Below are 24700 nucleotides of genomic sequence, written 5' to 3'. Positions count from 1 at the left end.
CGTATTCTTCGATTTATTTTCAAGGATTTTAACTCTGAGTACAATAATTTACTTTAAAAAAGGCAGGAATGCCCGCCGGAATGTAATTTTCACAGCGAAACGAAAATAGAGCCAGATCTCAAGTTAGTGGCGAGTAGACTTCTTGGTGGCCGTTAACAAAACCCGGATCGGATTGCTCGGATCGGATCGGATTGTGGATCGGATCGGACTCCGGATCGGATCGGATCGGATCGGACTGACAATTCGCCTTAAATTCCCGCCAAAATGGTCACGTGACATCCCCCGGAATGAAGATGGCGGAGAGAAGAGTATGTATACAATCTTCTGTAACTAATTTAGTGTTTCTTTTCTTTTTTTTTATTGTAAAGTGATCTCGTTATTTTCTGAGCCTACTTGAACGGAGGTGACATTTAAGATGTCATTCGCTTATTGACAACAAGTCGTCGCTATCGTACCTTGCTTATTACCGCGATTTTCTTAATCGTCTCCTCTGAAAAGAAGCATTCAATCCAAGCTCAGTGAGAAAGAGGACCAATTCAGAAGAGAGTGGAGATGAAAAGAAAAACAAAATCATTGCAATGAGAGATACGTACATCTCTGTCCGCCATCTTCGATTCGGGAGACGTCACGTGACCAAGCCTCTTTTTGGAATTGTAATCGTATGAAGTTATGCAACAGAAAATTTCCCAGTGCAGTTCAGTTGGAAATAATTCTTTGCGATGATTTTAAAGCTGATGGTGAATTTTAAGCCTGGTGATACATGAGAAACTATTTTTTTGGTATTAGTGACACAGGCGGCTCGGAAGAAAAAATCCGAGTCGAACCGGTTAGACTCACGTTGTGAGAACTCGGCTTTCTTATTCCGAGCCACCTGTGTCATTGTTAAAGCAGCTTTTGTCAAAATAATTCTTCTGCACCAAAAGCGAAGACACTAGTCCGATCCGTAATCCGATCCGATCCGATCCGATCCGGAGTCCGATCCGATCCACAATCCGATCCGATCCGAGCAATCCGATCCGGGTTTTGTTAACGGCCCTTCTTGGTGGCGATTGCGTAAGTGGCGAGATGACCGTAAACCTCTTTTTTTAGTGGGAAGTGAAGATTGACTCTTTATTTTGTTTGCTAGATTTCTTTTTTTTTTTTGCCGATTATAGCACGCGTATTGTGTTCTATTCCATGCGATGAAATAATATGATGTTTCCAAATTTGAGCATGTATAAGTCCGTGATAAATTTTAAAGGAAGTTGACTCTACATGAAACACAATCTCTTGAATAAAAAAAGTTTATAATGGGTAGCGATCAATTTCGCAGCTGTCTTTACATCAGTCTTATAAAGACACTTACACCAAAATTTAGGGTCAAAACAGAATTTAATTATAACAATAGTTTTATTAGTAATAAAGAATTAAAGACATTGGATCCGAAATCTAAACAAAAGAACAGACTATGACATGACGTCAAGTCCTCAAAATAAAATTAGTCTCTCGTGACCACATTATTAATATTCTGACAAAATATCTTGTTTTGCCAAAACAAACCTGAATTACCATAGAGAGAGAGCTGGAGAGTCAAAACAAGTTACCATTATTAATACACTTAACAAAGACTGTCAATAAAAGTTTCCTCACACTGATTTTTTAATTTAAAACTTCTTAATAAGTCACTTGTCGAACAGCCTTGAGGGCTATTTTTAACTGTTTGAATAAAGATCTTTGGCGGGGAAACGTACAATGCACTTGATCTCCACGTGTCGTAACTCAGCCTAGTCTATTACAAACTACATACGTCACTGTTGGGGAAGCCCCTTTGAGTGGACCTTTTAGCAAGTCGTTGCAACGAAATTGCATCACAATCGAGCGAGAAGAGCTCCAAGAAGGATCAAAGGTATGTGCGAAGTGGCTGTTGCGAATTTCAACTTATCTGTCATTTTCGATGCTGGTACTTTACGATTGCTTAAGTTATAGGTGTCTTTTTATCCCACAGTTAGCTTGACTAAGTTGAAGTTAGTTACCTTACAATTGCAGAGTAGAGAAGAAAGAATTCAAGATAAATTCAGTTCAAATTGAAAGTTTGGACACGTACAAGGTAAAGCAAGCGACGGTCAGCGACGGGTATTTCTCGAATATAAATTCTATTACCTGTGAGTTCATAATACCAATAGTCTTTTTCTTTTTTCAGTTTTTGGTGGGAAGTGTAAACAGTTTCGTGCACATTCGTGTTAAAGGGTCTATCGGTTGCGGCTGTCGGGTTCGGTTTACAAATTTTAAAAAACCACTTATTCCGTTTCAATCTTGTTGAAGTTTGTCTTTGTACTTGCTGAATTATTTTTACCTTCTTTTACCTTGACTGAGTTTTTCTCATGTCTTAGTCAGCTTGGCTGTTTTCACTGTTTGAATTTTGTTAAATGTCGTGACACTGTTCGGCCTAACAACAACAAATTCCTTGACTTGCTCTTCCGTATGTAAAGGGAAAGATTACCGTGGGAAATTCCCTTTGAGCAACTTTAAAATGCAAACAGGCACAAAGTAAAAGGTACTTTCCCTTGGGTTTTTTCCCAGCGTTGTTTTTTTTTTTCTTTTTTTTTTTTCTTCTTTTTTTTTTTTTGTGGTTCTGGAACTGCGATAAGACCTTGCTTGAAAACATTTTAGAAATTTTTATTGAAATTTAGTTTAAAAAAAGTGACGACGTCTCGACCTTCTCGGATGTCGTTATCAAGTCAGACACTATTTTCTTCTGACCTAATAATGACGACCGAGAACGCTGAAACGTCATGTTTTCAACGTTTTTTTTTTAATTTCTTAAAATGTTTTAAGCAAAGTGTTATAGCAGTTTTTTATAGTCAAATGTTTTAAAAATCGCTTCTTATACTGTTTTAATAGCCTTTTTAATGAACTCATGCTGATCATGAAAGCGTTGTGAAACTGATTAACAGTGTACATTAGGTACCCTGTGAGCAGAATCTCCTTCCTTATCTAAAAATATTTAAAGGTAGGGTTAAAATTGAATGAATTGAATGAAGATTTTATTTAGATGTCGATTTAGCTTGCTGAAGGCAAAAAAATACAACCCAGTCTATTCCTGAAGGCCTGTATTTTTGATTGGTGACTGACCATTGGTAATCGATTTCTCAGGAAGCCTTGAAATTTGTTAAGTAGGAGTCAACAAAACCAGGATCGGAACGGATCAAATCATCTCATGTAACTCACTAAATGACAGAAGGAAATAAAGGATAGGGTCTGTATAAATGATCCCATCGATGGCCCGCCTGGGCTCGATTTCCGCTGGTTGTCTTTGATTTCTCTTTTGATGACTGTAATACCCAGGAGAATTTGGAAACAATGGTTATGCAAAATTTTGGGGGGTAAACAAGATGAATTATAGCCTATGTGAAACTGGCGAATAGTGATCGTGGCAAGTGGAAAGTAAATTTCTGCTCTACTGTTTGATCATCCTCTTAGTTTAAACATGCAGGAAATGCCGAGAAAAATCGAAGTTGGGGACCTGTCTGGTAAGACGCTTAGCTTCCTCTCCCACTCGTTGGACAAACCCACCCTAAACTCCTGGGAGGACCTAATGCGAAGTCGAACCTTTCGCTCCATATACTCAACCGATGCTCCCGAGAAAATACGACTGAAAAGTCAGGGCCTCGTGCACCCAGCGGAGTCTTTAATACAAGACCTCGCAAAGCGGAAAACACCTTTGGAAGACCTGATATGTGGTCTAAGAGAAATTGGCAACGAAGAGGCAATTTCGATCATTGAACATCGGGAGAAATGGTTGGAAGGTAAGTTGTTCTCATCATTCGTCATCGCTTCGGCATGGGCTGAAACATATCTATGGAAATGTTTTGTTTTCGGATTTTAATAGAATTTCTTCATAAAGTAAAAGTCCGACGTTTACTCAAAATAAAGAGTAACCTGCTTTTGGCGCTAAAAAAGAAGTACATGTCGACGTGCCATGAAAGAACTAAAAGAATATAAAATATAGCTGAAATAAATTTAGTTTCTGAAAATAGAGAACCTGAAATAAATAGCTCCGCTCTTTCTACAGGCAGCTTGGTTTATTGGTTATATCAGTTTTCACAGGCCCGAGCTCCTCTCCTCATCCAGTCATGTAAAAGACCAACTGGCAATTTAATGTATTGTTCCAAAATCTTTGTGCGATACATGTATGTCTATAGTAATGCCCAATCCTCGATTGTGTCTATAACGCGTACGGAAGGATATTAAGTGCAATGACTGGTTTTTTTTTAAGTTATTTTAACTAACAGTCTTACAGTCCAGTCTCCAACTGGGTCTCGATTAGGCTTGATTTCTGCCGCTCTTTTTGCCCTCCCCGAGAAGAGAGTCTGTTCTCGTGAGGCGTGCGGGCTTATTTTTCGAACAGCGACTGGTAATCAAGCCTACATCCCGACCAGTTCGAGAAGAAAGTATGCAACTTGCGTCATGTTAACTGAATGAAAATGATTTATTTTATTAATTGAATAAAGCCAACTCCCCCTTCTGGAAATTCGTTCTCTCTCCGAATTCCGCAGCCCTGTTCCCTTTCTCCATCCAAATCTCCAATTCCGACTAATTAAGGTAATTCCCAGACACTGAGCAGAAAACCTTATTGGAGACCCTCTTTAATGTCATTCCTAGAAACGATGAGCAATAGTTTCAGCCCCCAAGACTCTGGTGGACGACCGCCTCCTTCACTCTCCATACCGCGACAACCAGAAGAGGTATTTACCATTCTGCCAGTCTAACCACTTTGGCTGTTTTGTTGTACCAACAACAAAAATATATGGAATGAATATTACTATGTTTAAAATAAATTTTGTAATATAATTAAACTTTCACTATGCCCTATAGATATAGATAGCTTATAATTTATCTCTTAAAATTATAAGGTCATGGTATGATATGATTAAGTGGTACATACGACTGTACATGCGTGTAATATAGATGACGTCACAAAAACTAAATTTGTGAAATCAAGGGATAGCTTGGCTCATCCAGGGAGAACACCACGAAATATGTTCACTTGCCAAAAATGAGCCTGTTGATCTTCAAATTGGTGCGAGCAAGCGTCTCCTCTCGTTTGCCTCTCGCACGTGTACTTTTCACGATATCCCCTAAATGGACGGCTTGCTCGCAGATTAAGTACTTTTATGCTCCAATACGATCCAGACCTGTCTTATAAGGATTTATAAGAAGTCATCAGAGCATAATAGTACTTATATCTCCCCACCAATTTGCAATAACAGACTCATTTTTATCCTGTTCTAGGCTAGGGTCCAAGATAGTCGGGTCAGCGGAATTGAGAAAGCATGGACACGAAAACAAAACGGTAGGAAACTGGGAAAAGGAAGGGCGGCTTCCTTTAATCATTGTACGTTTCTGGGAAACTGCCCACCTACCCCTCCCCTACGCCAACCTTTTGCCCTAAGTTAAAAATAAGTGTTAATTTTGGCTTAAGGGAGGAGTAGGTGATCGGTTTCCCAGAAACGTTTAATGATCTTTTTTTCCACTCCCGCCTCCTTTTTCCAGATCACGCGCTCATGTTTTCTCGTCCCTTTCACTTACACGTCATCCATCCCTGAGCTATCCTGGAACAGACTAGCTCATCTTTGACAAGTGAACATATTTCATCATGTTCTTTATTTCTTTCATTCTTTTCTATCCCAAAATTTCACAAATTTGAATTTTCGTTACGTCACACTTCTCTTCTTTTTTGTAAATAGTGGTTACAAGTAATTAAGTTTTACTCTTAAAACTCGTAATTGCAAGCTATATGTTATTCTCACGTTGAAGGTGGTTTCTAACTAACTAACTGCATGTATTTGTGGTAGTACACTGGAATGCTTTGACGACAGGCGATGGGGGTCATATGTTTCGCCTTGTGCCTATTTTCAGGCACAAGGCGAAACATATAACCTTTTTCTGCCAATAAATCACTGTGAATATGGATCAAGCCATCATTGCACTTAGATCTGGACTAGGTTAAGGAGGATGGAACGCGATTTTTCGCGATTTAGTATAAGAAACGTATTTTTTTTTATGATTTTGGAGGTATTTTAATCATATCACTATATATGTCTAATTATCATTGTTCTTGGAAATGGACTAGTTTTAGGCAAGGAACATGAATTAATATAGGGAACGTATTTTCATGTTTCTGGAGTAGCTATAGTACTAGATATTTTATTGGTCAATCAAGACGTCGATAGTGGGGAAGTGGGGAGGAGAAACGGTGCAAAGTTGAGGTGGAGGGGGGTTGGGTGAAGCGGTTTGTAGTTTAGGTTCAAAAATTATATTGTAGTTTAAATGATATTACGACTTAGGGTCTTTATGATAATGGTGATGGGTGACATACCGAGAAAGTAATAGTCAATTACCAGTAGTCAATTATCACAATCTAAAGAAAAGCGCGATGTATCAGTCAAGTCGATGAATTCCTATTCACCGTGTGCACAATCACCAAACATTGCATTGATGTCAGAGTAGCTCCGTACGGCTGAGGAGAGAGTCGGTTAACGCGAAACGACTTGCTGCGCGCCCAGAGGCGAGCAACCCAAACGCCAAGGGTTGTTTTTCCTCCTCCTCCCAATCGAATATCCCTGTTATCTAATCAGGTACGGTGGTTACGGCAATTCAGTCAAACTTAAGACAAGCAGCTTTGGCTAGCCCCTCAAAGTACGCCTGCATTTACATGTATTCAGGCTATGGGTGAACGAAAGCGAATCGATACGGCTACTTTAACTAGTCATCTGGATAGTATGAAATTTTAGTGCATTTTGCATTATAAGAATGAGTCATTTAGGTAAAGTAAGCAAGAAAAAGTGATCATGATAAAAAGCGAGATAAAATGTTTTATCAAAAAAAGAACAGAAATTCGAACGGAGCCGCTATAAAAATCAAGAAAAAGCAAACGCCCTCAGACTGTAACGATCAAAAAAGAAAAATCAACTCAGGGGCCCAAACTAACTCATCAACTCGCTCTTGTTGATTTGTACAAAGTTTATCCAAATGTGCGTTGAAAATGGTACGAAATACCAGACGTTGCGAGGTTGCTCCCTCTTCCTCAGCGGTTTAAAGCAACTCCCTCATGTTGTTCACCTTTGTCTATGCCTAGTAATTTGTCTGCGTTTATTGTGACTGGCCAATTCAAACTACTTTGGTTTTGTTTTAGCGACAGTCAATTCTGATCGCTAAGAGTATATTTGACAGAATCTGATATACGCACTGGTTAATCCTTAGATTTATAAACAAAGGAAGGGTCCAAATTTCTGTAATTTAAAGAAAAGGGGCTTTACAAATTAGTTAAATATCTGTTAGTTAGACTAGTTCGTGTCAGTTTATCTATTTTTTAGTTATTTATTTATTAAAATCACTCTCGACAATTTAATAGTCATCCTTTATAAAGTAATAAAGATAGTACGCTCCCTCCTGATTTTTGATGGGTCGAGGGTCGCGTTTGTCGTGTTTGCATGAGAGTTTGTAAACATGGTTGTGACGTCAAGATGTTTTGCTTTCGCGCGCTATCACGCAAGAACGAATTTGAACATTCTCATCCCCAGAGCCACTCGGCTTACTGTGCAACCGAACAGTGACAAACCGGAGACCAAAAGAAACAAATGGCTCTAGAGACGAGCATGGAATTTGAAAAAGGTTTTGAGTTGAAAACTCAACAAGTTTACTTTATTTACCCATTTCCTCGCTGACCGACACTCAAAAAATCTTAAGAGACATGCTGCGTTAATTTTTTTTTCTCAAGCTGACAATTTAAGCAAGAAAAATCCCTATTTTGGAAAGCATCTTTTTCGCAAAACAAGAACATCCTCCTCAACCCCCTTGAGGGGTTAAGAGAATTCTTGATCGTTATGTAATCCTCGACTTCGTCTCGGTTTTGCATAACCGTGTCGAATTCTCCCATCCCCTCTCGTGTTTATATGAGGCTATGCAAACACGGAAAACGTTTTCTATAGCTTAGGCCCTGTTCATAAAACGACAAAAAAATAGAGTTTGTCGTTTGCAAAAATAAAGTTTGAAAATGTTGTAGTTTATACCAATTTTTCTTTTTTGCACCTGACGCACGCAAAGGTTAACTTATTTTGTAACCAAAAACGTCGTTAAATAAAGGAACTTTAATTGGTCTCGTTAGCGCGAAATACGATGATTCGACGAGGGATAGCTGTCAAGGAACAAAGGATTTTGTCGACTGTCAAAAAATTGGTGGGACTCCAAACTTTCTCGAAGGCATTTCTGAAGTTTGGTGACACTTGAGAAAATTGGTAGACGAAAAAAATCGTTCGCACTAAAAAAGAGGGTCTGAAATGGCTTGCGTACTGCGAACAGGGCCTTAAATAACTTCTTTGTCGCTAAAGCGAAGTTAGTTGATTTTAAGAGTCGCGTTTACGACAAACGGCAAACTTCAGATTCAAGTTGAGAATTTCTCAGAATAGAAAATAAGCAGATAAAAACTGTTCAGAACAATTCTTATGGGTAAAACTGATATGAAAATGCTTAATTTTTTAGTAGAAGTTATAAAAAGTAAACGACAATTAAGGCGAAATCCTCGTCACGTGGTACAAATTCACGTTTGCTTTTTCGCGTAAACGTGACTCTTAATCTCTCTATTTTCTTTCTTTTTCGCTTCAGAACGGCTCTTCGGCTTCGTTGTCATATGCCAGATGTGCCTCTTCAGTAAAGACACAAGGCGAAACATATCCTGTTCAGGAATCAGCAGGAATCAAGGAAGACCGTCCGTGCGATCCGGATCGACTCCAACAATACATGGGAATGATCTTCAACTATTTCTTGCCTTGCTTTGAATTGTTGGGCCGCCCAAAAGAATATAGTAATATTTAGGCCAATGGCAAAAGTGCCCTGTCGACATGTTATTATATTAGTGACTTGAGGCAATATTAAGGAATAGACGTCAATACAAGTATTAATTTTAAATTCATTATTTTGAAATTAGTTATAGGTTAAACTTACACCGATAGTTAACTTTTTAAAGTGTTTCAACAGGAGTACCCAACGAGTATTTTTTTCTTTTTTTTAAATAGTGTAGATTGAGTCAAATTTAATGGGTAACGAGATAAGAAAGGAGCTCAGATATCCTAGCCTCACGTCTCAAGCTTTGAAACAAAAGTAATGAATGAATACTATAGGTGATCGCTTATAAGACAGATTAAAAATAGATCAGAAAATGTGAAATAGCTATATAGGAATAGTAGTTCTCAAACTCATAAATAATTCATAAAGAAAATACAAAGGAAATTAATGTTTACTGAGTGTTTGGAAATCAGATGAAAAACTGCTCATTTTTGAATCCTTAATTTCTCCTTCTAACATCATTTTGTTTGAGAAGTAATTTCAAGCACTCGACACAGTGTGTCATCACCAGATGAAACACCTCGAAAATTCGTCAAATACTCCGCTGCGCGCGCGTCGTATTTCAGCTCCTTTCTCAGTGTTTCATCTGGTGATGAAACACTGCTTCTCGTGCTTAATATATTACAAAGGAACAGTTCGATGTGTTTCGATTGTAAAATGTCGATTGTAAATTGTCGCACAATGAAGATAATGCTGGAGAAGCACATTGTTGATTGAGGACAATCTGACGCACATTTTCCCGGAACTGAACAATACTATTACAGATGTATATATTTTGAAGCCTTGGACTTAGCTTGGACTTCATAGTGGACGGGATCCAGTCTAGATTCTACTTCAGCCAGGGTATAAAATCCATACGAATCTTGAAAACTAGCTTCTCAAGACAGTTTCAGGGGAAGATTTCTCAAGTGAGCCATTATCAACCTGCAGCTTTTATGATCAGATACAAACAAGGAACTTCCTGAAACGCATTTTACTATTTTGAAAATGCATGCTCAAGAACGTTCCATAGGTCTGTGTCATCCATAATAGATCTTCTTAATGCAAATGGACCTGCTTTATTCAGTGAGACTGCAACAGTTCTGAAATTGATATTAGCTATGCCTGCAACAAACACTTTGACTGAGTGAAAGGTCTTTCAGTGCCTTCAGAAAAATCAAGAATTATCTCAGGTCTACTATGATGCAAAAAAGGATGAACTATCTTATGCTGATGTTGCTAACGACTTTTACACCGGAAACTCTCACAGGTTGTCAAAAATTGGACACTTTTCAAAAGTCTTTCTACGTTGAGCATTGACCCTTTAAACCCTAAGATCAACATTTGAAATCTCATTGTTGCCGCTATTCATTTCATACAGAAGTAGTGGGGAGAAGTTGATAAAATATCAAGCAAATTCATCTTGCGTGATCATGTCCGTAATTCTCATGACCACTCTGTTTTACAAAGCACAGATATTACAAGGAGACATTTGATACTTATCACTCTTACGGCTTAAAGGGTTAAGCTAATCATAGAAATTAGAACTGATGGCAACCACTATATTTACAACTTCAGTGGTCATACTGGTTTGTATAAATTCCATAACCTTCACTGTCACAATATTATGGTACTTTTGAGTGGACACTCGGCGGACACCGGTCCCTTTCTCAACTATGGTCAGGGGCACCCAACGAGAAAAGTGAGAATGTAGTTAAAAATCACTTAAATATAGCATTGTTAAACGTATGTAAGTATTTAAACGGTACTATATAGGCATATTTTTATCCCTTAAAATTTTTCATCTGTTTGGATTTCCTAGTCGAAAATCTAGTGATCCGAAAATTATAGGGATTAAAACTTACCTTTTCGAAAATTTCAGCCAGAAAAAAAGGCTCCCGAAAATTCTAGGTGACCTTTTTAGGGTAAAAATCCGTTAAAAATGGGCAATTCTACCATTTTTTAGATTTTCGAAAATCCTAGGAGAGGCAGGCAAGCAAGAAATTTTACAACAAATGTTGGGAAAATTCTAGATCTCAAATCGTCTTCCGAACAGATATTTTCCGAAAATTGACGTTGGGTGCCCCTGTATGGTTTGGTACAGGCCGTCAATAATATCTGTATTACTACGGCTAGTATTCAGAGTATTCGGGTGTCAAGGCACAAAACCGCCGTCATAAAGTGTGTGGTTTAAAATAACGTAGATAATATAACTCTGAGTGTATCAGATCAAATTGCCAGGCATAGGATGGCGTCCATAAGCTGTTCCAGGGTGACTGATCCTAAAAAAACACTTGTGGCAGGTTGATGGGAGCTGGTCTCATTTCATCTTCCTGTTAACTTCATTACGGGTATTGGGCTTGAATTCTCGGCTCTTCTTCTTCCGGCAAGCAACAGCGTTTGCGGTGACTAGACATGGCTTAGGTTTGCTGCTTCCGTAGAGACGACAGAGATCATTAATAATATCTCACGCCATTCGGCTTGAGTTATGTTACCCCTTTATCTTACTTGTAGACAGTTTCTCCCAAATGTTTGTCAAGGCCTTCACTTGCTCAAAGCATAATACTCGCGCAAACATTTTCAAAAATTTAATAGTCATCTTTTATGTTGATGACACACAATTCGACGCAATAGCAACTGTTCCGAATATTTCTTCTTGTTTAGTCACTTTTAACTAACTAAGAACTCTTCTTGTCTCAGTTTCGCCGTTTCAAACATTTGTACACAACCACTTTGTCTAACAGACCACAAGTATCAGTCAGTAATTTGGACTGAACCAAAACTCGCCAGACTGTCCACCATCTTGTATTTGAGCTGCAGTCAAGAGCCACGTGCGTTCCAGCGTGTGACACCAAAAACAATCGGTTTGGTGTAAATTAGCCTAGAGTGTCCAAGTCACCATAAACCACTTAATAGGGAGTTTGACAGGATACGGCGACTAGGGACTACGACTACGGTTAAACATGCTACTGCGCATTATCAAAACCACGTGACTGTTCATTTTTCCCACATAGTCCTGCGGCTACGATGAGTTGTTGAGCTGTTTCGCGTAGTCGGGACTACGGAGAACATTTTGGTCGTATTTTGCCGTCTCGGTAATTCAAGAATCTCGTCTTTTCGTAAAAAAGTTTTCAATTCACCTGCTTTAAGTGAGAAGGAAGCGAAATATGTAAGTTGTGTCTAATTCTGCTCAGATTTACGCTTTTAATCCACTGTTGTGACTACATTTTTATCTAGCTAAGCTCATATTTGCTGCCGGGCATCAGCCGGCATTCATCTGTGACTGCAGCGCTGTGCAGTCAGCGGTTTGCTTAAGCAAGTGCTTAGCTGCCGCTCCCGTTTTCCTCTTGAGAGCAAAACAAAATGGCAGGTTGCTCCTATGTAAGATCTGTGCAGAAATTGTAGTTTATCGGATGCTTGCTGTCTTTTTAAACGGCTTAAACGGTAAGAACAGTTCAAGAAGTATTGTACGGAACATTTTTTCGGTTAATTTTTTTTATTCTAGGTTTCAAGATTAGTTATAGCGAGGGATTGTTATCTCGGGAATCAGGATTGTAAGTTACATAACTGAACGGCTTGTGCTGTACATCTACCTGACCTGTGAATAAACAAGTTTTGGCCTTTACGTTATTTGTTCGCAACTCATCTCATCCTGTGTACGATGATTGTTCGATGAAGAAACAGCCTATCAGCACTGCTGTTGTTTTAGAATTTCGTGAATTATTAAAATGAATTACAAAATGGTATTGAAACCTTAGCGAGTTAGAGCGGTTTTCACTTGACTGTCGTAAAACCAAAACCAAAGTAAATACACTAGCCAACCAAAGGACGTAGTAAAACCAAAACCAAAACCAAAACCAATCCCAATTCGACAGTCAAGTGAAAACCGCTCTATATGAATGTAAGCAAGTTTGTCATGGTGATCATATTTGTCATCGTGATCGGTTCATTTTTTATATTACGCTCTGAGTGTTTCATAATGCCAGCAAGCCTAAGTTATTGACTTTAATAAAAAAGAATTCATATGTTCAACTTTTCTACAAACTTTCTTTGTCCTATTCGCATCGCAACTAACGGCAGCACTTCCCTTCTCAATGAGAACTTCTAGTTAAATAAGCTTAGCTGTTTATACGCAGAATTCAGATTGACGGCCGAGGAGAAGAGAAATGCAGGTAATTTAATTTTGTCTTCACACTTGAAAAGTTTCAATGTTTGTTCGAACTGATTAGTGTGTCTTTCTACTTGTGTAACCTTTGTTTATGCGAGTTTTTGTATCGCTTTTGCTGAATGAAAATGATGTAAACATCTTCGAGACAATAGAAACTCGACATTTCAATACTTCAAACTGCATCAGATCAGTAGTCGGAGAAGTCCATTCGGTGTATGACATTTGCAGACTGCAGACTGCAGACCGCAGACTGCAGACCACAGATTGCAGATTGTAAATTAATAATAAAGGTGACACCATCAAAAATATAACATCGTGTGAAAGTGAGAAAGTAGCCAGGGAACAAGGTTGATATTATTGCGCAAAGTTACATTGGCCTCATTTCCAAGATGCTGTTGGCTATTCTTCACTGACGCGACTCTTTATTGACTCACCCGGTATATCACTAATTGCGTTGATTCTTTATTCTTCTTTGATTATTGTGAATTGATAATGACAAGTAGCAATGCCCTCTAATGCCTGTCTCAATAGTAGTCTTCTGTAAAACAAAAAAGTGTTTAAATTGCGAGCACTTCGTGCTTACAACAGTTACGTCGACGAAAACAACTAGCATAGATCACGGACATTTAACACCTTTTAAATGACGTATTTCATCTTAGCAATACTTAAGGATATGCCAAATAATCTAAACCGAACAGATCCTACCTGGACTCGACAAATTACTGGAAGTGCATTTTGAATTTCTAAATAGGCAAATCGAGAATGGCTTTTTTAACAGGCCAATCATTGCTCATACTCAAATCCTAGTACACAGGTGGGGCCTCCGTAGAATAAGGATTCCAGCGCTGTTTCACAGGCAGACTTAATATATAACCAGAGTTTGGTTTCGTCTGTGGTGCAAGCTAAATTGCTAGCCTGTTGCTATGGATTCATGAGCGAGTTTGTGACCTCGGCAGACATTATTCTGCTCTAATTCAATACGAGAAGAACAGCCAACAACTCCTTCAGGAATCATGTCTGTTATTTTTTCGTGAAAAATATAAACTTCGCTTCTAGGCCTTACATGTACTTCTCGGAACAAGGTAATGTTGATGATGACGCCACCTTTATTACCATATTTTTGGTTTCATTTAATTTACAGTCTTGCTGCCTCATGCAGTCTGCAGTCTGCAGTTTGCAGTCTGTGGTCTGCAGTCTGCAGTCTGCGGTCTGCAGTCTGCAGTCTGTGGTCTGCAGTCTGCAAATGTTATACACCGCTGGAAATCCTCGATTTTCAACCGAAACTCCTCTGGAGTACGCCGAGTAAAATTCATCGCGAGCGGAGAAGAAGACGACGACAATTAACAAGAAGCCGTGCGCAAAGCACAGAGAATATCGCTTCGACCAGAAACATGTACAGAGGTAGCGACAAAATACTACAATTACACTGCAAATGGAGCCGATGAAGAGAGAGAACACCGATTGCCAACGCTTCAAAAAGCGATGGGGAGATCAGGCAACGCTTACAGTTTACAGTAAAATTATCTTCTTCGATGCAACGATAGGCAGCAACAGTTACACGATCTGTACAATGCACGTCAGCCTATCAGCCTTTACACCATGAGCAACATTGGGTTTTACAGTAAGCTTTATTTTACAATGAACAGTATATGACACCGAGAATGTGTGACAATTGTAGGGAAGCGTTTACATTGGTAAACAAAGACCTTACTGAACACAATTTTCGTTTACAATTTTTATTACATTTACTTCTCCAAAACCAACCCACGTACAAATATATATCTATGTATAGCATATACATAAACACAGCTGTGTCTTTTAAGTCAAACATTACAAACATTTATTATTGCTGGCCTCCTATTTTAGATCCTAAAATATTCGAAAAGAACATCTGTATTTCGGATCTCCTCACAATATTAGTGTGTGACATCTATTACAATGCCAGGAAAATTAATTATTTTACCCGTAAGGGACAATTTATCAAGTCAGGGAATTTCAGTATAAGTCAAGGAAAATTAAACTCTTCCAGAGGTGAGGTGACATGTTTCTGCATATCCACCGAAGTTAAACATATTCCATCACAACGATATTGTTTCCAGAAATTAAACGACAAGCAGATTGGTATAGCGTTCCCTATAAGATCAGTCCATTCTGTGCTTAATACATTCACAACAACAACAACATCAACTTTATTTGTACTCCACATTGAATTATATATATATAAAATAGTATTAAAAATAGAGAGAGTACAGGCTGCCCATAATAACCATTGAGGGCTAAAGAGATTGGGCAGCCGTATTTAAGTTATTGATAAATGATTTTGTGAAGGGTCAGGTACACACGACACACAGCTACACAGAAAAAAAATGTAAATAAAAGAAAAACTTCACACAGCAAACAAAAAAACTAAGTGTATCAGCACAAAATCATGTAATAATTTAAATGGGTGGCGAGGATGGTTGTGATGGGAGTTGGGGCATTTATTTTGTGTACCGGACACAGATGACGTAAAACAAAAGAACAACAGCCTTGAAACAATACCAAGCAGATTTTCTCTGAACAGAAAACAAAGAAGTCCTTTGCTTTACGTCATCTGTGTCCAGTACACGAAGTTTTGTGTGGAATTTTGGAATTCATTAATACCTGGACAAATTGTCAATTCATTTGGTCAGGGAAAGGATACATTTGACTGTCAGTCTGGGAATTTCAAAAACTATTCCTCTGGCAACCATGCCTCAACAAGGTCATGCATGTTGAGAATTGAGAAACTGATCAACTTCAACATGACTTGTATGTGGACATTTCATAAAAATTCACTCTTGCATGGGTATTTGTTTCTCATCCATGTACACAAATAAAGTTCTGTGAACAATTTCACAAATGATTTGGTACTCTTTAAAGGGATAATTCAGTGCTAATGAGGGTACTGCATATTCAATAAGCATCATAAACACAATTCTCCTCAACTGCATCCTTAATGACATTGCTACATGTAATTTCTATTTCAGTGTAAGTGGTTATGTTTGCACCTAACTGTTTTAAAAAACAGTTAATTGTCAAGTCTGATTATCATACATGGCAACTATTCTCTCGGATACGAGAGTTATGAGCTTTTCTGTGCTTTAATTTGGAATTTATCCCATTTTCTCCCAAAATTCGAATTCTCTTTCAGTCAAAGTACGGTTTCTGGGGCATTTTCGCATGTATTTCATCAGTGACAAAGATTATTTCCCCATTACAATCATAAACGCTAATTGTGATGGTTCTTTACCTCATGTAAGACTTTATATGATGTCCTAAGCCGATTAGGGACTGGATCGAATTGTGATTATGGTGGGGGGGTTGATCATTGATGTTTGAGGAGGGGGAAGGCAAAAAAAAGAGTCTCCAGATTTTAGATTTCCAGAGGTTGGCATTATGTACTACAACAAGTGCAAACACTCTCATTGCTGTAGTTCATTTAACAATAAATATTTTTCGTCAATTACCAGCATTTACTTGTTATTTTCACTGATCTACTAATGACACACTTCACTACTAATGACACGCTTCACAAGTAATTATTATTACACTTATTATTAAAGATGGCATGAGTTAGCTGCATATTCTCTCTTTTGTGCAGTTATTCACTATCACACCCATTTTCTTTTGACTATAATTACAGATGTAGGGGGGTCAGATGGGGTAAACACGGGACCTATGAAACATTGCCTACCCTTCCTTAACAACGCCAGCCCCACTTAAAGTCCCAGAAAATCCTTTTTTAACGACAGACCACTGGGTTCAGATTTACTCCAACCAAAAGGAGATTAAGTACATCTGACATTCCAATATTAGAGCCAGTGTTGAAACCCGCCCTTCCAAGCTACCCAATTTACTCCAATTCCCTACCCCCTTCCATCCCTGACATTTTATGGACCTCCCCCCCTGCCCGAGCTTCGCGAGTTTCTGCGATAAACGTAGTATGTATTTTTATGGACTTGTGTTACACTGCGCGGTTTTTGATAGTTAAATTTACATAACGCGCTTTGGCCAGCTGCGGTTAATGCCCCTCACTGCATGTACCATGCACGTGGCCTCTGTGTGTACAAACAACATACGTCACAGTTGGGGAAAACCCCTTTCTTGAGGTTGAATGAACTTTAATCACGTCAACGCAATAAAACTCAGCAGAAGAGCGTGGTCTTCGACGGGAAAACAGCTATCTGGAGGAGTAACAGGTATGTGCGATTCAGTTTGTCTGATTGTTAGTTTCAGTTGCGATCCTAAGGAGGAATCGAAAGGTACACTTTCGGAATACTAAATCAGTTAGGAACGCTAGATTCGACTCACATTCTATGTTATATTTGCAGACGAGGTTTACTCGAAGTACGAAACTGCATGACAAGCAAAAAATATCAGGAGGTTAGTTTTGCCTTTAATAGCTGAAATTAAATAGTACAACTTGTTTAGAGTGATATAATAGCATCAGCAACAGTTTCAGCGAAATTATTTTACTTTGACTTCATCTTTCACAGCATTACTGATCATGTTTTTATGTTTTAACTCTTACGTAGTTTACCGATCGCTTTTAAACATTTGACATTTTTTCTGCTGGGAATATCAAAACGTCGGGGGAAAGTGTTTGCGTTTGTTGATGACTGTAGCGAGAAATAGATAGTGGCGAGCTAGTTTGGCGCATAAATATACTCGTTTATCAGATTATAGAACTTTTTGACCGCTAGTAAAACTCCCAAAGAACGTTGTTCTCCTTTTTGCAAGGTAAGCAATGTTTTAGATGCCTAATGAAATCAATACAGCATTCTGAAACAGTTTATTTATATTCTTGACGCGGCATGCTGAAAACATTCATGATTCATACAATTTGATACTAAATTTAACTTCCTTAAAAAACAAAGAGGGGTTAACCGGGAAATTCCCTCAAGTTTATAAAATAATATGCAAAAACGTACTACAATCACTGTTATATGTCATTTCATCTCATATTTTTTATTTGTGTCGTTTTTAACAACATACCAGATAATTGTTCAGGTATCGGTCCGTTTTATTTTATTATTATTATTTTGTTGTTGTTGAAATATTTGGAAAGCGAGGTAAAACAAATGTAAGACTAAATTGGTCGAAGCTTTCATTAGTTATCGCGTCAATATCTGTTTCCCTTTCGTTTTGGATGCTGAAAATATACCTTCCCTCATCAGACCCGCAAGCGCGGTGAGCGAATCTCAAAAGAAAATTAAGAGACTGCTCTCAGTCTAGATGCTGAAAAGGGCCGTTTAACAATTGAACGTTCACGTATATCGGGTAAAATGAATTCACCATCAAACTTCATGCCGGGGCCAGAAGCATTATATGCTCGGCTTCTGATGCCGCTAAAAGATAATTTTTTTCAGGTGCAATCAGTAGCCATAGTGTGTAATCGAAAGACGAAGTTGGTGGCTGGATCCGTTGTACAATCCGTTTCAATCTTCTTCAAGATCCCTCAAGTTTGTCCATCCTCGCCTCCTTTTGTATTTGCTGAATTATTTTTACCGTCTTTTATGTATTGAGCAGTTTTCTCATGTTTGCATTGGTGGCTGTTTTCACTGGTTTAATCTTGTTAAATTTCGTAACGCAGCTCCTTTAACAACAACAAATGCCTTGACTTGTTCTTCTTACTAAATGGAAACGCATTTCCGCTAGCCTGCGAAAACATCCGTTTCGGCGAAGAGCGAGGAGAAACCGTTTTGGCAGCCTGCTACATTTCCGCGGGAAATTCCCTTCATGCAATTTTATCAAGAGCTATTATGGCTCTTGATTTTATATATGCAAACAGCACAGAGTGAAAGGTACTTTCCCTTGGGTTTTTTCCCTACTTTTTTTTGTTTGGTTCAGTAACTGCGATAACACCTTTGCTTAAAAAGATTTCAAATTTTTTTCGAAAAGATTACGTAAAACACGCTAACGTTTCGACCCTCTCGGACAGTCATGAGGCCCTGTCAGCGGGGGGGGGGGGGATTAGGGTTAGGGTTAGGGTTGGGGCGGGGGGGAGTTCCAATGTCGCCCGTCTGAATTTTAAAACGTCTCGTGCCGGTGTTCATAAATGCTTGTCGCGTATTGTCGGCTTTGCCGTCAGTGTCGCAATTTGGCGGAGGGAGGTTGTCTCTCGTCGCGATTTCATTTTACGCGCTGTCGCTACTATTTGGGCCATGTCGCTTGTCGGAATTTACCCTGGCAGGGCCTCAGTCAGACGCGTTTTGCTTTTGACTTGATAATGACGTCATGTTTTTCACTTTTTTAAGAAAAATTATTGAAATGTTTTTAAGCAAAGTTTTATAGCAGTTTTTATGGTATAGAAAAACTTTAAGGCTAACAAGTTTCAAAAACCACAAGTGAAATTCTTTTCAATCTTTCTATAATTAACTCAAGTTGGTGGCGGTATCTCGTGACACAACTCATATCTTTAACTTTTTGTTACTATTGGATGGTTCTCTTTATTTTATATCAACAGGAAATGGAAACTTGGGAAGTCCAGCACTTATCTAGACAAGCAAACGAAGACCTTTCCCACGCCCTGGAGAAACCCACCTTGAACTGGGAGGAACTTATGAGAAGTGACACATTTGCTTCAATTTATTCAGAAAATGATATTAAGAAGATACGAATGACTGGTTGCCACCCAGCAAAGGCTTTAATTGAAGACCTCGATTCCAGAAAAATTTCACTAAAAGTCTTGCTAAGAGGTCTATTTAAAATTGGCAACAGAAAGGCCATTTCAATCATCGAAAAAGGTACGTTACTCGTATGGCCTGCGTTGAAATAATATGGGACTGATCGTTTTAGGATATTGATAGCATCAGTTAATTTAATTTAAAAGGTATCGCGTTTTTGTTTTTTTTGTTTTTTCCGAAATAAAGAATAGGGAGCCAGCGTTTTGACAGAATTACACTTTATAGTTAAGACAAATAATGTTAAGCTAAAATAAACTGGTGTGAGGCCGCGTTGATTCGTGGATTTTTTTAGGGCAACCACTTACTTGGGTCAGGTTTCACTACTAGCTGCACGCGAATAGCGGAGGCGAATACCCAGGCCATGCCCAGGCGCCTAGAGAAACATGGGAAGCTTTCAGGTTAATGCAAAGTACCATGGGAAGGGTCAAGGTGGCTTACACGCCTTGTTTAGCGCCGAACAAAGCAGGGCAAAGAAAGGAGTGGCCAAATCAGTTATTTAACAATTATTGAATGAAGAAGAATTATGCAGTTCGAGAACAATGGTGGCCGCTGCTATTTTGCTACTGGCAGAACTGGCAGACAAGGTTTCACGTGCAACAAGTTGAGTGACTTCGAAGAGCAATTTCTATTCACTTTCTATCCTTTTATTTCCTGGAAATGCGACAGTGCCTTATATTTTTAAAAACACTACAATGTAAAACGTAGAATCGCGGTGGCATCGCGGTGAATCTTATACCTCAAGCCAACTGATAGTTCTTACTCCGCAAGCCTGGTTGCACCTGCAGGCTAGGCCAGGTTATTCCCGCCAGATATCACAAAATCCTCAACAAATATTTGTTTAACATATGAGGCCCATTCACTGATATTGCACACTGTGATTCGATTTACATTTCTAGACTTGATGGGTAGAGGATTTTACGTGGAAGACTCTGGTGGACGGCCTCCCCCTCCTCCGTACATCAGCCGCGAGCCAGAAGAGGTATTGTATTTCTCCACTAGTCTAGCCACTTGGGCCTTACAGCCAACAACAGCATCAAATAACTGTTACTGTGTTTATGAATAAGTTGTAATATGAATGAACAGTTACTATACCACAGATATTATGGGTAACTAACATTTTGAAAACTCATTAGTTGCTTCGCGTGTTAGTTAGTTTGTTAACTAGGCCCCAGAGTGTTTCTTGAAACAACGCGGTAATTATATTGTATGCGCAAAGTGATATGTCATAGTAAGTGATAGTAACAGGGGATAGTGATAAGACTGATAAGTCATAGTACTCAGAAATAGTTTGCAGCGGGGGCGTAGCTACCGGTACTTACGCACGTGCCTACCTGAAAAAGTCGAGGGTAAAAAAATGAAAATAATATAAAATCGATAATAATAAAAAGCATCTAAATGAAAAACAATGTATTATTTAAAATGCAAAGTTTGTCTCAATTCATTTAACTCTGCTTGTTTCTTTAAAATATTCTTTTTTTCCACACCCGAATGTTGCTTTCCAGCTAAGCGACGTGATTCATAAAATGATATAGTCAGAGAAAGGCATGACAATTGCAATTACAATGGAGCTAACAAGCAGGAACGCTTAGTTTTCACCTTGACTTGGGAATTGGGTTTTTAAAAGAGCGAAGGCAGGGATTTGAAAAATTTCGCGTACCTCTGGAACAGGGGCGGATCCAGGATTTTTTTCAGGAGGGGGTGCACTCGTCTCTTGCTCTAATTCAACACCAATAAACCACATAGTTAATTTCTTTTTTTTTTGGCAGAATACCAGTTGTATTAGAAAACCGCAGGTCATCCCAGGGGGGGGGGGTGCGCACCCCCTGCACCCTCCCCCTAGATCCGCCCCTGTGGAAAATCCTAGCTAAGTCCCTGTTTAGTGTTGCCTTTTTAACACTCAGTGGAAAATTATAAATGTCATTTCAAAGTGAAGTATGGTTACTTAAGTAATAAGTTACTGTAATTGTAGCAGAACGCTGGATGGCCTAAGAAGACTGGCGATGCGGGTCAAATGTTTCGGCTTGTTCCCGTTTCAGAGAACAAGCCGAAGCATTTGACTTTTGTCTGCCAATATTACATCATTGGAGAATGTGAAAGTAAAGTTTAGCTATCATTATACTTAGCGATAGACTATTAATTTTAGGCGAAAGGTTCGTGATTAAATGTATAGAGGTAGTTAGTTATATAGTTTGGTGTTTGTAACAACATGCGCACACATTTTTCAATTAAAAAGTTAACGGATTCACAAGGTTATGATGCCGGGACGACAAGAGTAGTTTGACGGTGTCTTTGAGGGATCAAATGAATGAATTACGATTAAAAGAAAAACGCAGAGAAGTTGTGACTATGTTAGAATTGTCTTTTTTAACACGGTTAGGTATCTTTCCTGCCTCGCGTAGTGAAACTCAGCAATTTGCTCATGTTAGTTTCTTTTTAAGGCACTCAATTCTGACTAGTCTTACACAGTACACAACATGAGAACATATTTGAATCTGATATATAAACGAGATAATTCTTGTATTAAAAACGCAAGGGACTATAGCAGCTTCATTTTCTGTAATTCTTTGGACAAGAGGAGGTCTTTTAAACACGTTTATAATGTTTTTATTAATTTATTCATGTAGTTATTTAGGAACGATTTTTGTGACAATTTAATATTTGTTCTGTATAGTAATTTCTTTGTTAAAAGGAGGTTGACTTTCTTCTTTTTTCGTTTCAAAAGCATGATATGGCTTCATCGTCCTACGCACCTTTGATACAGCGTGGGGAACAATCCGAAACATTAGTACGTGATCCTGTACAAGAATCAGGAACCAGCGAGGACTCGCGACTCTGTGTTCCGAGACGTCCAGGATACATGGAAATAGTCTTAAGTTTTTTTCCCTGTCTTTCTTTGCCTTTCTTTCCTTGAAGGGCTGTTCAAAAGAGTGTAACATTTAGGCGAGTTATAGTATGATTTCTGAGAGACTGTTTCATCGTTTCAATATCTCTTTAAGGCCATTTTTTTAAAAATTTTAGAATAGAAATAAATGCAGGTTGCAGTGATTTTATGAAATTACGATAACATTTTGAAGTATTAAGTTCTTAATTGGATGAACCTTGATAGGGACCTTTTATTCTCTCAATTGTAAACATGGTTAATATAAATCAGGGGCACCCAGCGAGGATATAGTTCAAAACCACTTAACACAGCATTGTTGAACGTATTTTAGTATTCAAACGGTAGATATAGGCATATTTTTATCCCCTAAAAACTTTTCATCTGTTCGGATTTCCTAGCTGAAAGTCTAGTGATCCGAAAATTAAAGGGATAAAAACTTACCTTCTCGAAAATTTCAGCCAGGAAAAGGCTCCCGAAAATTCTAGGTGGCCTTTTTTAGGGTCAAAATCCGTTAAAAATGGGTAATTATACCATTTTGTAGATGTTCGAAAATCCTAGGAGAGGCAGGCAAGCAAGAAATTTTACAACAAATGCTCCGAAAATTCTAGATCTCAAATCGTCTTCCGAACAGATATTTTCCCGAAAATTGCCGTTGGGTGCCCCTGATAAATTAATTCAGTGTTTGGTAAAATGGTAAAGGTCGATAAATATAGTTAACAAGATTATAAAAGAGCTAGCTGTTCTCACTTCTTATGCTTTTTAACAAAGCAAAGGATGTATGGGAGCATGCAAAGCGACAAATACAAATAAAAAGTAGTAAAAATAGAGCAGAAACTAATAGTTGTTTATAGTGAAATACAGTTAAGTTAAGGATGATGTTTTCTGATTTTTTTTTCTATCCTTAAATAAGTTTTCTTTTATCATTACAAATTCTGCGTGTAATAACGTAAACATGATTGAAAGGTGACTTCTTAAAATTTTATCGTCGTTTGTTTGTAGACAGCAAAAAATTATGTGCCAAGTGCCGCTAGTGTCAAGTTGACTTGGCAATTTAATTCGACCACTCGCCTTTCTCTTGGTAAAAAAAAGAATAATTTATTCTCAGTGGCTTCAACACTTTGTCTAAAAGACAAATGTTAAAAAAGAGTAGAAATTATGATAGAAATTATAGTTTATAGTGGAATAGTTTAGCCTTTTGTGTCACCCAAGGAAAATTTATTCTGATTTGTTTTAATCCCTAAGTACGATTTCTTTAATCTTTACAAACTGTCGATGTAATAACTTAAATATGATTAAAAACTGATATTTAAAAAAAAAAAAACTTCCGTTCTCGTTTGTTTGTGAACAACAATCACATAGCTGTATGTATCATTTCGTAAAATGCAAATTGTCTTTGAAAGTTAGTAGGTTGATCCATTTCGACGACTCACCCCTTCTTTGTGTAAAAGAGTTTTTCGTATCTTCAGGGACCACAACAAAGAAAGACTTCTTTTGATAATACAGGAAATTAAACCAAAAGATAATGAGCGAAATTTTTGTTCGCATACCGTAAACTGCCGCTTCTTGTATAAGGTTCAACACCCCCCCCCACCCCGACCTCCACCCTATGGCCCACAATTATGGCCGAATAACCGGTAAACAAAACAAAAACGATTTTAAAGCCCCCACATATATTATCATGAAGTCAGTTTTAAAGCTTTATTATAAAAAATCATGGCCAGTAAAGTCAAACTAATTTTGATCAGAACTTTGAAGCGCGCTTTTTCTATTACGGTTATAAGCCCCTTCGGATATAAGAAGCTCCTTTTATAGGTCCTCCTTAAATCCATTACGAAGTTGTCTAAGTCCAGGGCTTCTAAGCGGCGGTTTACGTAGCCTACGAACGTAGACATATTTCCGGTCGTCGCTTCTCTCCACCCGAAAAGTAGAGTGGAAGGAGAGAAGCGACGAGCGGAAATACGTCTGTGTTCGCAGCCTCCGGTTTATAGTAACTGCAAAAAGCTGGTTGAAAGGAGAAAACTTGCAAAGAGCTTATTGTTTTCAGGGTCAAATGGCACATCCTAGGATCGGATCGAGCGACGT

At 38.4% G+C, this 24700-nt stretch overlaps 2 protein-coding genes across 4 annotated transcripts; both read left to right on the top strand.

The window, feature by feature from the left end:
- Window positions 1-1824: 1824 nt before the first annotated feature.
- On the top strand, window positions 1825-9277 carry LOC140936062 (uncharacterized). 2 transcript variants are annotated; one of them, XM_073385644.1, is made up of 5 exons: window positions 1825-1885; window positions 2026-2086; window positions 3460-3785; window positions 4642-4724; window positions 8644-9277. In XM_073385644.1, the coding sequence occupies exons 3-5, from the start codon at window positions 3467-3469 to the stop codon at window positions 8851-8853; spliced, it is 612 nt and encodes a 203-aa protein (XP_073241745.1). In that variant the 5' UTR covers window positions 1825-1885; window positions 2026-2086; window positions 3460-3466; the 3' UTR covers window positions 8854-9277. The 2 variants fall into 2 exon arrangements, with proteins under 2 accessions (XP_073241745.1, XP_073241746.1); XM_073385645.1 differs by lacking the exon at window positions 1825-1885 and having other exon boundaries at window positions 1925-2086.
- A 7970-nt stretch (window positions 9278-17247) lies between these two features.
- On the top strand, window positions 17248-23939 carry LOC140936061 (uncharacterized). 2 transcript variants are annotated; one of them, XM_073385643.1, is made up of 4 exons: window positions 17248-17434; window positions 19518-19797; window positions 20634-20716; window positions 22460-23939. In XM_073385643.1, exons 1-4 carry the CDS (start codon window positions 17411-17413, stop codon window positions 22646-22648), a joined length of 576 nt encoding a protein of 191 aa, XP_073241744.1. In that variant the 5' UTR covers window positions 17248-17410; the 3' UTR covers window positions 22649-23939. The 2 variants fall into 2 exon arrangements, with proteins under 2 accessions (XP_073241744.1, XP_073241743.1); XM_073385642.1 differs by lacking the exon at window positions 17248-17434 and having other exon boundaries at window positions 19075-19797.
- Window positions 23940-24700: the final 761 nt, after the last annotated feature.

The sequence above is a fragment of the Porites lutea genome, chromosome 4, assembly GCF_958299795.1.
Source record: "Porites lutea chromosome 4, jaPorLute2.1, whole genome shotgun sequence".
Lineage (NCBI taxonomy): Eukaryota > Metazoa > Cnidaria > Anthozoa > Scleractinia > Poritidae > Porites > Porites lutea.
The sequence above is the reverse complement of the archived record's forward strand: the minus strand, read 5'-3'. Positions and strand labels throughout refer to the sequence as shown.

Coding starts and splice junctions, on each gene's coding strand:
- LOC140936062 (XM_073385644.1), top strand. CDS start 3,467: ATGCAGGAAATGCCGAGAAAAATCGAAGTTGGGGACCTGTCTGGTAAG. Junction 3,786..4,641: donor TCGGGAGAAATGGTTGGAAG/GTAAGTTGTTCT, acceptor TGTCATTCCTAG/AAACGATGAGCAATAGTTTC. Junction 4,725..8,643: donor TACCGCGACAACCAGAAGAG/GTATTTACCATT, acceptor TTTTCGCTTCAG/AACGGCTCTTCGGCTTCGTT.
- LOC140936061 (XM_073385642.1), top strand. CDS start 19,491: ATGGTTCTCTTTATTTTATATCAACAGGAAATGGAAACTTGGGAAGTC. Junction 19,798..20,633: donor CATTTCAATCATCGAAAAAG/GTACGTTACTCG, acceptor TTACATTTCTAG/ACTTGATGGGTAGAGGATTT. Junction 20,717..22,459: donor TCAGCCGCGAGCCAGAAGAG/GTATTGTATTTC, acceptor TCGTTTCAAAAG/CATGATATGGCTTCATCGTC.